This window comes from Triticum aestivum, chromosome 5D (genome assembly GCF_018294505.1).
Source record: "Triticum aestivum cultivar Chinese Spring chromosome 5D, IWGSC CS RefSeq v2.1, whole genome shotgun sequence".
In the NCBI taxonomy this organism is placed as follows: Eukaryota; Viridiplantae; Streptophyta; class Magnoliopsida; order Poales; family Poaceae; genus Triticum; species Triticum aestivum.
Window position 1 is genome coordinate 567,152,498 of NC_057808.1, and position 13,047 is coordinate 567,165,544.

Below are 13,047 nucleotides of genomic sequence, written 5' to 3' on the forward strand. Positions count from 1 at the left end.
ATCCGAATTCTCATAGGCTAGAAAGGTAGGGTTTAGCCATTACGATCTCGACGTAGGTCAACTCTTGTAACCCCTATATGCATCGAATGCAATCAAGTAGGGCGTAGGGTTTTACCTCCATTAAGAGGGCCCGAACCTGGGTAAACATTATGTCTCCCTTGTCCCTTGTTACCATCAATCCTCAGACGCACAGTTCGGGACCCCCTACCCGAGATCTGCCGGTTTTGACACCGACACCAAGCAAGTAGAGAGACCGTGCTTTCGGTCTTCAGTTCGAGGGACTGTTCGTGGTAGGCTTGCAGGATCGTTCGTCGACGGTTAGAGGGACTCCAAGTATGATCTACACCAACAAGTTCTTCTTCCGTTGCAAGTCGGTGAGAGTAACAATCATGATCCCAACCCATCATGCATCTTCATATTGATCTTGGGTGTGCGTAGGCGTGATTTTTTTTATTTTCTACTATGTTTCCCAACAGAGCCCCCTCACCCCTCGGGCCAGATAACACCTGGACCCAGCCCCCGTACTAATAGAACCTACTAGGGACAGGGATCACTGGCGCATCATGATGCTGCCAGCCACCTGCATGCGCTACATCACCGGGGTAACACCGACACACTTCGTGTGCCATGGAGAACCACCACCCCACTGCCGGAAGCGTCGCCGGCCACCGGAGACACGCACATTGCCACACACGTGCCGCCTCCCAGCTTAACCTGGTCTTGCGTGGCCTCCTGTCCCATGCGCGCGAGGAACCCACTTACAGATCCTCATTCAACCATCGTCAAAAAAGCATGACCCAACCTATGATATGCATTGTTTGGAGTATGATGGCTAGTTTACAAATTAATCGATCACAGTAACATCATTTCTTTTTTGAACAATCATTTGGTGGGGGGGGGGGGGGGGGGGGGTGGATCCCCACGTTACATCATACTAGATTACAATGTGGGGACAGGTAAAGGAGGCAAGACATGGCGACCTCCCTACTGACGGGGTCCTTAAATCTAAAGACCCAAAAAGTAAAGTCTGAAACAAATGTTACGAAGGGTATCAAGAAGTCAGTGGCGGAGCCAACATTGAAGCAAACCCCAGGCCCAAAAAATATCGGTGAGATTGAAAATCTTCACCGCCTATAACTACCCTCAAAGTACCTCATATCTACCCAAAAAAATACCACACGCGAAAAGATACAATATGGCTCAATTGCACAATCAGTCTAGAATTTAAACCAATGCTTATGGATCCTTAAATCTGCAAAGCTACATCCTACATAGTATGAATTAAACTTTTGCATATTACACCCTTTCTGCCAAAAGAAAACAAACTTCACTTGTATACTAAACATATTCGTAATGCTTTGCCTGAGAGAAATATGTCAGAAGTTCTTCGCAAGTGTATTGATTTCCTCGGACGAAAATTCTGCTGCTGCAGCTTTTTGGTACTGTGCACAAGGTCAAGCAAACAGCTCCCATGACGAAAATGAACATATACTGAATACATCAAATTTGTTTCAATTTAAAGCAGCAAAAATGAGCGGATCTTGGACATCGTTGTGTGCACATCAGTTTGAACCAGCAAATGCATTGGAGTGTATGAAGAATAAATCTTCAGAAAGGTGTTCGAGGTTTCAGTATCATATAATCAAACTGGTCAACACAATAGTCTCCCGGAGCAATCTGTCCAGAAGGGCGTGGCGATGCGCTTCTAGAAGGTCGCACAAGTTAGGTCGAGGCCGCTCCTCACGGGTGGAAGGAAACTGGGAGGGCGGAGAACGAGAACAGGGAACAGGTGCGACCTTCTAGAAGGTTCCCAAGCCGGTTTTACTGTGTTTTGACTTTTCAGTTTTTTTTCTGTTTCTATTTCTTTTCTTTTCTTCTTTCTTCTTTCTTCCTTTTCAAGTTTTTATTTTCCTTTTTCTGTTTCTTTTTCTATTCTTTTCTTTTTTTACTTTTTATTTTCTTATTTTAGAAAAGTTTGAATTCGGAATTTCTAAAATGTTCTTATTTTTCAGTTTTGTTCACAAATTTAGAAAAAAATATGTTTCGAATGTGTTCAGGATTTAAAAATGTTCATGTTTTTAAAAAATGTTTCCGTTTTCTGAAATTTGTTCACAAATTCAAAATATGTTCAGATGTTTTCAAAAATATTCATGGTTTGAAATTTTTTTGAATCCCAAAAAATGTACCTGTTTTACAAATTTTGTTCACGGGTGAAAAATCATTCAAGAATTATTCACGGGTTAAAAAATTTTAGGTGTCAAAATTGTTCAAGGGCTTTCCAAATTTTCAAGAAGTGATCACTTTTTTCAAAATTTGTTCGCTTTTATAAAAAACAAAAACTGAAATTTGTTCAGATTGTTAAATAAATGTTCGCATGTTCAAAAAAGTGTTCACAATTGGAGAATATGTTCGGGATTCAAAAAATGTTAAAATTTTAAAAAATGTTCTGTTATAAACAATATAGAATTTCAAAATTTGTTAGCGATGTTCAAAAAATGATCGCGACCTTCACTTTTTTCTGACATTTGTTCAGAAATTCAAAATATGTTCAGGTGTTCTCCAAAAATATTTGTGGTTTGAAAGTTTTTGAATCCCAATTTTTTTCCTGTTTTTCAAATTTTGTTCACGGGTGAAAAATCGTTCAAGAATTTATGAAAATGTTCAGGTTTCAAAATTGCTCAAGGGGTTTCCAATTTTTTAAGAAATGATCACTTTTTTCAAAAATTTGACCGCTTTTATAGAAAAGAAATGGAAAAATTGTTCACATTGTTAAATAAATGTTCGCATGTTCAAAAAAGTGTTCACAATTGGAAAATCTGTTCAGGATTTGAAATTTTTTAACAATTTCAAAAATGTTCTTTTTCTAAACGATATTGAATTTCAAAACTTGTTCACGATGTTCAAAAAATGTTGGAACTTCAAAACATTATTTATCTTTTAAAAATTGTTTATAATTTCCAAGATATGTTCGAATAATATCAAAGGTGTTGAATTTTGGCACAATGGCTAGTTCTTAGATACTAGTGCTGCAAATTAGTCACAATTATCAGCTCAGATGGCTATTGGCAGCCCTTCATTACCGTGAGGAGAGTTTGATTCCCTCTAGGGCGTGTTGCTTTTCCGTTATTTTCTCTTATTTTTGCTACAGTGCCAGCATGGGCTTCCCATCGCGCTTGATACAGCCAGCACCCGCAGGCGTCTGCCATGGGCCGGCCTACTCGTTGTGTATGTTGTGCGAAGCGACGTCCTTTTGCCGCAAAGTGCGGCGTATAGGAGCTCCCGAACGAGACCGCCTCTTCGGACCCTTCGTGCGTGGTTGCGTGCAGTGCTTGTTGGGCTAGACCCCGGGCCCAACTTGAAATCTAGGTAGTTGGAAACAAATTTCCCACGCCCCGGGCCTGGGCCCTACGTGCATATTAGTTTTTTTGAGAGTCTAACTTTTCTCGATGTTCAACCAAGACTCTTTTATACAGAAAATAAATAGAACATATGCCAAATTTGTATCATTAGATCAATCATAAATGCATTTTTACATTTTATTCATTTGGAATTGCATATGTTTCTTCTCGAAACTTGGTTAAACATTGAAAGTTTAACTTTTGAAAAAACTAATACGCACTGTATTTTAGAATGGAGAGTGTACTGCAACACAAGAACTTGCATGTCGGTCCATCTAAAGGACTCTTCCCATTACCCACAAAAGAAATACTCTTCTCATTAAACATAGACTCTTCTCTTACATGCCGATCGCATGCATGGCATCAGAAAAGCACCGCTGGAAATGCTCCATGCCGCCCGCCGAAAACGTTAGCCCCACCTCGACGCCACCATCGCCGTTGCGCGCATCTGCCACCGGCATCGCGCCAGGCATCGCCCCAGACACCGCCACCACCTTTGCCGGCCTCCCGAACCCGAAGTCGACGTCATACACGCGGAACCTCGGCGACCCCACCACGAACATCATGCCGGCCTTTGCGGCCTCCATCACCCTCTTGCCGCATCCGTCCCACCTCTCCGGGTACCCCTCGCTCACCACTTCCTCGAGCGCGTTCGCGATTGCCGTGAATGCCGCGAAGAGGCCCCCCGTGCCGGCCGCCGTGAGCTCGTCATGGCGCGTGACGGCGATGGCCGGGATGCTGCAGTTGCCAAAGTATGTGGCAGGGAGGGGCGGCTTCAACCGTGCCCGGTGATCCACAGAGAAGAGGAAGTGGGTAGTTTTTGCATGACCTTGTTCCTGATCCTTTTTGGCTCGGTAGTAGCAGGACCAGATGAAGGTGTAGGCCGCGAGCGTCGACGAGCATCTGCGCGGCGGCGCACCGTGCCTCGTCGCCTCTCCGGCGAGCGCTTCCTTGATGGCAGTTAGGACCTCTTGAGGTAGCGTGAAGGTGGCGACGAGCTGGTCGTCGGGGACGGAGGACACGCTGCTGGTCACGAATTCCATCTCGTTGCCGCCGCTGGGCATTCCTTGGCAGTAGATGTCGTAGAGGCCCCTGGGGTCAGCGACGAGCGTGTGGTCCAACACGGGTGGCGGCGGCATTTCGACGGCACCGTTGCAGAGGGCGGCCCAGGTGTGCAGGAGGTGGGTGGAGCTGGCGTCGTCACCGGCGGTGTGGTGCATAGTTACGCCGAGCGCGACGCCCCGCCCACCGAGCAGCACTGTGGCCTGCAGGGCGAGCACGGCGCGGCCCTTTGGAAGCGACGGCACGAGAGGCGCGAGCATGGCGACCTGCACGGGGCCGTCGCTGGCGAGGTCACCGACGTCGGCGTCATACTCGGCGACGGTGAAGGAGACGCCATCGCCCGGCTGGTAGAAGAGCTCGTAGCGGTTGGTGTCGGGGGCGAGACGGACATGGCCGGCGAGCGGGTAGAAGAGGTTGAGCGCCTTGGAGAGGGATGCCCTGAGGTCGGAGAGGAGCTGCTGGACATTGCCGTGGTGGTGGTGGTCCTGGAGACGGTAGAGGAAGAGTCGCTGGACGGGCGGCCCTCGCAGCCATTTGACGTCAAAGAAGGTGAGCGGGAGGGAGTGCGGTGGGAGGTCGACGTCGGATGGCGTGACAACGTCGGCATGCAGGACGCAGAGATTGCTATCGGCACCCATGTTGTTGGATGGATATGATGGATGGGGATGTGCATCGTATATTCGTGTTCACTATTCCTATATATAGTGAAGAGTGATAGTGCATGTTATACACTGTAGGCGCAGGAGGCAGGTGGGTAGGTAGCAGCGTGGCAGCTCGAGTAGGTCATGGAGCGAAGCACGTGCTGGGTAGGTATTCCGGTATGTTGGTAGCAGCGTGTCATCTAGCTTGCTCTGCTTAATTAGCAATTTGTTTATGAAAATTGCTTTTGGAGACCGAGCACCATTTGCAATTTTTAAAATCAAAATTTATATTTCTATGTTTTAAACAATTGTGAAACAAACACATATCACTAGTAGAAAACAGGGCTTTGGTTCTGGCCAGACCAGAGCAATAGTCCCGGTAGCCTTACGAATCAGGACTAATGTGAGTATCAGTCCTGGTTCATGGCTCCGGGGTGGTGTTGCATCTCGGTGGTCCTCGGGTTGCCCGGCGGCGGCTGTCTCCTGCAACGCGCTGGCCGGGTGTGTGGCACGCCTGCGTCTCCCTTCACCCCCTACCCTGCAGGTCCGGCTTTGGCCCCGGCGCCCCATGGACCTGCGCCCTCCTCCTGCGTCCATGGTTGGCCGGGGCGGCTCCAGATCCGACGCTCGCCGTGACCGAACTGCGTCTCCTTCCAGTTCCTCCGGCTGGTCGGCATCTCGGCAGCTCCGCAACCACCCCCTGCAGGCGTTCTTGGTTGGCCGGCATCCATCCCGGTGCTGCTTCGACTCCGGCGTGCTCCTGGAGCTGCGTCCCCTTCCAGCTTCTTCAGCTTGCCTGGTGTCCCCGCGGCTCCGGTCCTGGCGGCCTGGATCTGCGCCTTTCCGGATCCTGGCTCGTCCGGGTCTTCGGCCACCATCCCACCCCCTTGCATCCTCGGCTGCCCATCCCGCCCACCTCTGTGCTCCATCCGCCACTCCGCCTGTTCCATAGCTCGCTCCTCCGGCAACGCTTGTTGGCCCCTTCGTTGGCAGGCGTTGCTCCCTTTCTTGCGATGGCGGCTTCGGCCTCCGACTTGACTTCCTTTTCCTCGACTTTCCGCTCCGATGGCTTGGGATTGCTCAGACATGGCCAGGGAGAAATCCCTGCTCGACCTTTCGACGCTGGTAGTGGCGACACCCGCGGGTGCCGTACCCTTCTTGGAGGCGCTGCCATGGCTGCTATCTATGCCCCTCTTTGAGCATCAGGGGATACCCTAGGTCCAGTTTTGCGGATCGGACGGTGACGGCGCCCCGGCGTCGTTCTCCTTCATGAAGGCGCCGTCTTGATTGCTCGCGGTGTCCTCGGCGGTAGTTTTGAGGATGTCGGTTGTCATGATGATTTGGTTCGGGCTGCGTCCCAGGTTGGCGAGTTTAGCCGTGTTTCTTTTTTTCTGTTTGGGCTGAGCATCCCGTGTCCCTCTGCTCCGGTTGCCATGTCATGCCTTCTGCATTCGTGTCATGTGATGTATCCCATGTACTCACTCTTAACTTCTTCTATCAATTAAATGATACGCATCAAAAAAGTCCCAGTTCAAGCGGCTAGAACGTCGGCCGGGGCTCGGCAGGCATCAATCCCGATTCAGATGGGACCTTTAGTCCCGGTTGGTGTCTCCAACCGGGACTAATGGGGTTGTCGCTCTTTAGTCCCGGTTGATGTCTCCAACCGGGACTATAAGTTAGTCATGATAACAACTAGTGGATAAGGTAGCAAAATGCATGCATGTAAAGATGGGTATTAATGTAGAATATTGCAATTTCCTATCTGTATCAATCTAATATTGTAACATATTGCAATTTCTTATGGGTATCAATGCATTGTGTGCAAAACACTGCCATCGCAGCAAATGCCGACGCGGCAGCTTTATTTCATTTACCTAGGAAACACTTTCAGTGGCGGGCGTTAAAACATTCAGCCACTGGTACAGACATTACCAGTGGTGGTCGGCGTGCCCTCAATGATGACATGTTAGCAGTGGCGGGAGGTCGGTGGTGGGAGCCCCTCATCATCGTTCCCGCCCCCTGCCCATTTATGTCAGTTTTAGTGTTTATTTTTACCCACTGTTTTGTACTTTCATTGTTACTTTTCCATAACCGATTAGAGAGTAACCGCATCATATCGCAATTTATCAACCATAAGCTGAGCCTAAAAGAATACAACAAAGACTCAAAAACTTGCATGCATTTTATTGCCAAGTTTTGAATGATTGATGGAATATTATTTATGTTTACTATATATGATGAAACCTATTACACGATATTAACAATTTCGAGCACACTTCGATTTTTTCTACACATTTAAGTTCACAGCTAGTTATTCCTAATAGAGCAAGAAATCACAATCTATTTTTGTAATATGCAAATACATATATAAGAATTTAAATCGCGAAAACGAAATAAAGAATTATGAAAATGAGTGGGTACATGGCCGTTGAAACGAGCGGACGAGAGAGCAGACGTACTAGAAAACAAACGGAGGAGACGCTGGATCCATATATACGATGGCCAGATGAGAACCCAACCAACCGTCACGTGCTTGGCTTCATAACCTACTCAGTCTGCCACGCTGCACGCTACCTACCTGCCTCATGCATGCACCGACAGTGTAACATGTGTAGAGTATATGAGTATAACATGCACCGTATGCACGTCTATCCATCCATGTGCCCGAGATGGTGATGGGTGCTGATAGCAATCTCCGGGTCCTAGACGCCGGCGTGGTCAGGCCGTCCAACCTCCACCTCCCGCCGCGCTCACTCCCACTCACTTTCTTTGACGTCAAATGGCTCCGCCCGCCGCCTGTCCAGCGCCTCTACCTCTACCGCCTCCACCACCACCAAGACACCACCCACCTAATCTCTGACCTCAAGGTCTCGCTCTCCAAGGCCCTCACCCTCTTCTACCCGCTGGCCGGCCATGTCCGCCTCACCCCTGGCGCTCCCAACAGCAACCGCTACGAGCTCTTCTACCAGCCGGGCGACGGTGTCTCCTTCACCGTCGCCGAGTACGACACCGACATCGACGACCTTGCCCAGGACGACCCCGTCCAGGTGGCCAAGCTCGCGCCTCTGGTGCCACCGCTGCCCAAAGGCCGTGCCGTGCTCGCCGTGCAGGCCACGGTGCTATCCGGGGGGCAGGGCCTCGCTCTCGGTGTCACCGTGCATCACACCGCCTGCGACGGTGCCAGCTCCACGCACTTCATGGACACCTGGGCTGCGGCCTGCGCTGGCGCCGACATGCCGCCAACTCCCGTCATTGACCGCACGCTCATCGCCGACCCCAGAGGTCTATACGACATCTACTGCAAAGGACTGCCGAGCGACGACGAGATCGAGTTCGTGAGCAGCAGTGTGTCCTCTATCCCGGACGACCAGCTCCTCGCCACATTCACGCTGCCTCAGGAGCTCCTACACGGCGTCAAGAATATGCTTGCCGATGAGGCTGCCAAGCAGGGCGCGCCATCTCCCAGATGCTCGTCGCTGCTCGCCGCCTTCAGTTTAATGTGGTCCTGCTACTGCCGAGCCAAAGAGGAACAAAACCAAACAAAAACAACCTACTTCCTCTTCTCTGTGGATCACCGAGCGCGGTTGAAGCCGCCCGTCCCTGACAGGTACCTAGGGAACTGCCTAGGTCCGGCAATCGCTGCCGCGCGCCATGACGAGATTGCGGCTACCGGCAAGGGAGGCCTCTTGGTGGCATTCATGGCATTGTCCGACGCCCTCCAGGAAGAAGTGGGCGAGAGTTCACAGGACAGGTGGGACGGGTGTGTTGAGCGGGTGAAGGAGGCGGTCAAATCTGGTGTCCTCTCCGTCGCTGATTCACCAAGGTTCCGCGTGTACAACCTCGATTTCGGGTTCGGGAAGCCGGTGAAGGTGGATGTGGTGTCCGTGGCAAAAACCTCCGCAATATCGGTGGAGGAGGCACGCAACCACGGTGGCGGCATCGAGGTAGGGATCTCATTGCCGACAAGCAGCATGGAGAGTTTTCAGCGGTGTTTTGCCGATGCCATGCAAGAGCTAGCGGGTCTATAGTTGATGAGAAAAGCCCTTGCTTGGATGGATCAACATGCATGTGTTTCTTTGTTGTAATATGATACGAGTGTAACTTTTCAAGTTTTCATATCTAGTTTATATCAATTTATAATGCATGATTTAATAACTTATTTGAACTAACATACTTGCTATCACACATGACATAAGGCAGAATTGCATGTTTCATGTGACTGATAATGTCCCTAGAAATACAGTTATATGTTCAAACAAATGTAGGAGAAAGGTAGATTCGCTTAGATGTGCAATTTCGTGGAAATATATGCTCATTTATGGTCCGGGGATATATTCAAAATTAAATTATTGTACACACTTAGCCAGAGTTCATGTTACATAGAGTTAGTACAAAGTTGAGTCATCTATTTTGGAACGGAGGGAGTATAACTTTTCATAGAACGGAGCGCAAAGAAAATTATTTTTGTTTGCCAAGTTTGATCAATTTATTTTTTGAATTTAAGGGGTTTCTCCCCGCCCTAGCTTTTTATTAAAAGCCGAGCCAAACAGCCAACAAACAAACGTTCCACAGCTCCCTCCCACAGCCATCGGTAGGTGCAACAGAATCATTACAAGTTTTTTAAGCATCATCAACAACCGTTTGACAAGCGCTCAACAAGAAGGAAGCACATGATACAAAGAACACAGCGTGACCCCCTATTAGAGCTACCTATCGGAACTACCCAAGCTATTCTAATTCTAAAGAGCTCCCCTCGATGATGATTGAGAAGTCGCAAACATGTGAGGAGCAGTGATGCTTGAACTTTGACACAAAGCACCTTCCATTGACGCACAAAAGACCCTATCAAGCCCATAACACACTTCAGACTTTGTCATATTCGACCTTGAAAAGCAAATTCATTTCAAAACCACATCCACCTTTATTGTTGAATATAGCAAAACCAACATATGAATTATTTGCATCTATATAAGTGAATTTGGTACCCATACCTTTGTACATTCACTAGTAGAAAACAGGGCATCGGTCCCAGTTTCAGAGGGCCTTTAGTCCCGGTTCTGCAACCGTGACAAAACGATCGGGACTAATGCCCATTGCTTTTAGTCCCGGTTGACTTACGAGCCGGGACTAAAGGAGCTCCACGTGGCTGCTGTTGGGCGCCCAGGCAGGAGGACCTTTAGTCCCGGTTGGTAACACCTACCGTGACTAAAAGGCAGCCACGCGTCAGCAGCTCTCAGGCGCTGGGTTTTTTTTTGAAAGGGGGGTTTAGGGGTTTTGGAGGGTTTATGGTTTTCATATTGTGTTAGCTGGCTACTACAAATAGAGAGAAGTGACCTCTCTTTCTCCGTGCTTGGTCGACCTAGCTACTACATATGGAGAGAACGAGACGCTAGCTAGTAAGCAAATGAAGGAACCATTAATCATCATCATCATCATTATAATAACAACTCATCATCATAGTCATATATATAGGAACTAGCTCATCAATCTAGCACAAAGGTAGCACATAACTCATCATGATAAGAACTCATCATCATAGTCATATATGAACCAGCTCATCATTCTAGCACAATGTAGCACATAAAAACCTAAGACCACCTACTCTCTCGAAGGTAAAATAGCATAAAACAGGTAAACCCCTGATTCTCCATTATGAAGAATACAGATGAACCTATCTCCCATTTGTCGGTTGCGCTTGATGTTGCCCCAAGTAGTTCTCTGTGATCTTTCAGAACTTTTCTCCAATCTTGATTGTGAGGATGTCATCGCTTCGACGAATCGTGTATGCACTGCGGTGATACGTAGGCCAACTTGGCCGTAAGTTAACAATCCTCATGTCACCTTTCATTTCTATAAATCTAGGTATACAATCCGTCGGGAGTTTCTGTTGAAGAACATCATAATAACATACTTAGCAAACTATAGTTTAGCTTAAAAGAAACTATGCAAAAAATGCACTGATGACATAATAGGAAAAATCTTACCATGATATCTCGATGGATGTTACCGTAGTTCAACACGTGCACTAGTGGCACGTATTGAGAATAACTTGGAGAGGTATGATAATTCGTCTTAAAAGTCTCAACATCTTTAATCCATGAAACAAAATGATGTATCTCCTCGGAATTTAGCTCAGACCCATAACTGTAGTAGGTTTTATCTACTACTTTCCGTACATTTCTTGAAGAATGGAAACACACATAGAAGTAGAAGTGGAAGCATATGAACATCGACCCAAATGTCGATATTAGCTTCGTCGACATTATCTTCATCCAGGTCATCTTCATGAGCATCACCCAGATTGAAGGTGATAGACATACCCTCCTGAAAACCATACGCCTTGCATAATACTGCCCAGTTCGAGCAACCAAAATGGGAGTAGGTCACCGCATTGTATAACTTTACGTTAAAAGCATAACCATGATGGGTCCTGAGGTGAACTCTCTTTATCCGCATATTCTCATGATCTTCAAAATCCAGCTTCTCCAAGACATAACGTCTTGCATGGCAGGGGATGCACTAGTTGAATTGTCGAAAGCGGAAATTACACGTTGAAGAAACATAAGTCATGCTTATTTACGGAAAAAGACTTGTCGTCGTTGCATAGAATATAAACATCGAAGGTCTCGTCGAGCTTAATACTGAAGCGTCGACCGCCTTCCAGGTGAGGCCTATCGCACAGACCCCGGTCGTCGCCGTAGTACTCGCACTCTTGGATCCTATCGTTGTCGTCAGACATTTCCTATGTTCATAATGCAAAGGTCACTTGCATGAAAGACACCTAGACATATAACAATGCAACCACTAGATAAACTAGATATGAAGAGGCTCATGCACACAACATTGAGATACCTAGATAAAATATATATGGTGACAAAGCATGGTGGATCATCACACGAGACAGCGCGCTATGCTACCAATATAACAGTACTATCAAGCATGGCAATAGCACACAACACTATCATACTAGTTGTGACTTAATAACAGAAGGAAAATCATACTAAGCAAGTAAACATCTAAGTCATGGCATCAATCATTTCAAGCTAAGTACTATACTAGCATGAATAACATGATTCCATGCATTTCCTATCTAGCACATCATACACTTGCAAGTACATAGATATACAACATACAGTATGCAATAACATGACATACTATTGATAGAGAACAATTTACTCAATAGAAGAATGTACAACATCAACAAACTACTACGGTATATCTAAGTAAAGTCTAACCAAATGTATGAACATAAGGTACAAACTACCGTTGATATAACACATGGTAGGCATACACCCAAATATGCATTTTATTTGAGTCGGTACTAACATGGCATGGCAATCAACTAAGTATATATGAATAGCTACCATCCTAGGTAAATGAAACAACTTGGATAATTAACAAGAATTAATAGAGTAGGTTATATGCAACAAGCATAACATATATTTAGCAATATAAATCTACAACATGACATAAAGAAACCAACACCATATAATCATGGATAATATCATCTACAAAATAAGAGTAACAACTAAGTAATAATACCATCTATATAATTTGTTCTTTGATTAGCAAAGGAGCTATATTCTACCCATTTTTTTGCACCAACAAAAATTACTCCATCTATTTGATAGTACACACAACCTATTCCACCAAAACAAATTGTTTCCATAGTTCAAAATTTTCATATTTCATTCAGTTCAAATTTGGATCAGATTCAAACTCCATGGTCAAGCCCAATTTAAATTGCTCAAAAAATTCTAAAACTTTACCAGACTATCTTTTGTGCATCAACACCTCACCAAAAAAATTCTCAAAAATTCCTAAAATTCCTAGAGCCCTCTGGCATTTCATCATACACATGATGTGCACTATCAAAAAATTTAGAACTTTGCCACAACTTGCCACAAATTGCTCAAAAGATGCTTGCCACAACATTACTTTGCCAC

At 46.5% G+C, this 13,047-nt stretch overlaps 2 protein-coding genes across 2 annotated transcripts; one reads left to right on the plus strand and one right to left on the minus strand.

Moving 5' to 3' along the window:
• Nucleotides 1-3,621: 3,621 nt before the first annotated feature.
• Nucleotides 3,622-5,125, minus strand: LOC123126297 (phenolic glucoside malonyltransferase 2-like). Its single transcript, XM_044546663.1, has one exon. The coding sequence runs from the start codon at nt 5,096-5,098 to the stop codon at nt 3,737-3,739; it is 1,362 nt and encodes a 453-aa protein (XP_044402598.1). The 5' UTR covers nt 5,099-5,125; the 3' UTR covers nt 3,622-3,736.
• A 2,644-nt stretch (nt 5,126-7,769) lies between these two features.
• On the plus strand, nt 7,770-9,260 carry LOC123126298 (phenolic glucoside malonyltransferase 1-like). The gene has a single exon (XM_044546664.1). It carries the CDS (start codon nt 7,771-7,773, stop codon nt 9,127-9,129), a length of 1,359 nt encoding a protein of 452 aa, XP_044402599.1. The 5' UTR covers nt 7,770; the 3' UTR covers nt 9,130-9,260.
• Nucleotides 9,261-13,047: the final 3,787 nt, after the last annotated feature.

Bases quoted from the DNA above. Each gene is read 5' to 3' on its own strand.
- LOC123126297 (XM_044546663.1), bottom strand. From the start codon at position 5,098: ATGGGTGCCGATAGCAATCTCTGCGTCCTGCATGCCGACGTTGTCACG.
- LOC123126298 (XM_044546664.1), top strand. From the start codon at position 7,771: ATGGTGATGGGTGCTGATAGCAATCTCCGGGTCCTAGACGCCGGCGTG.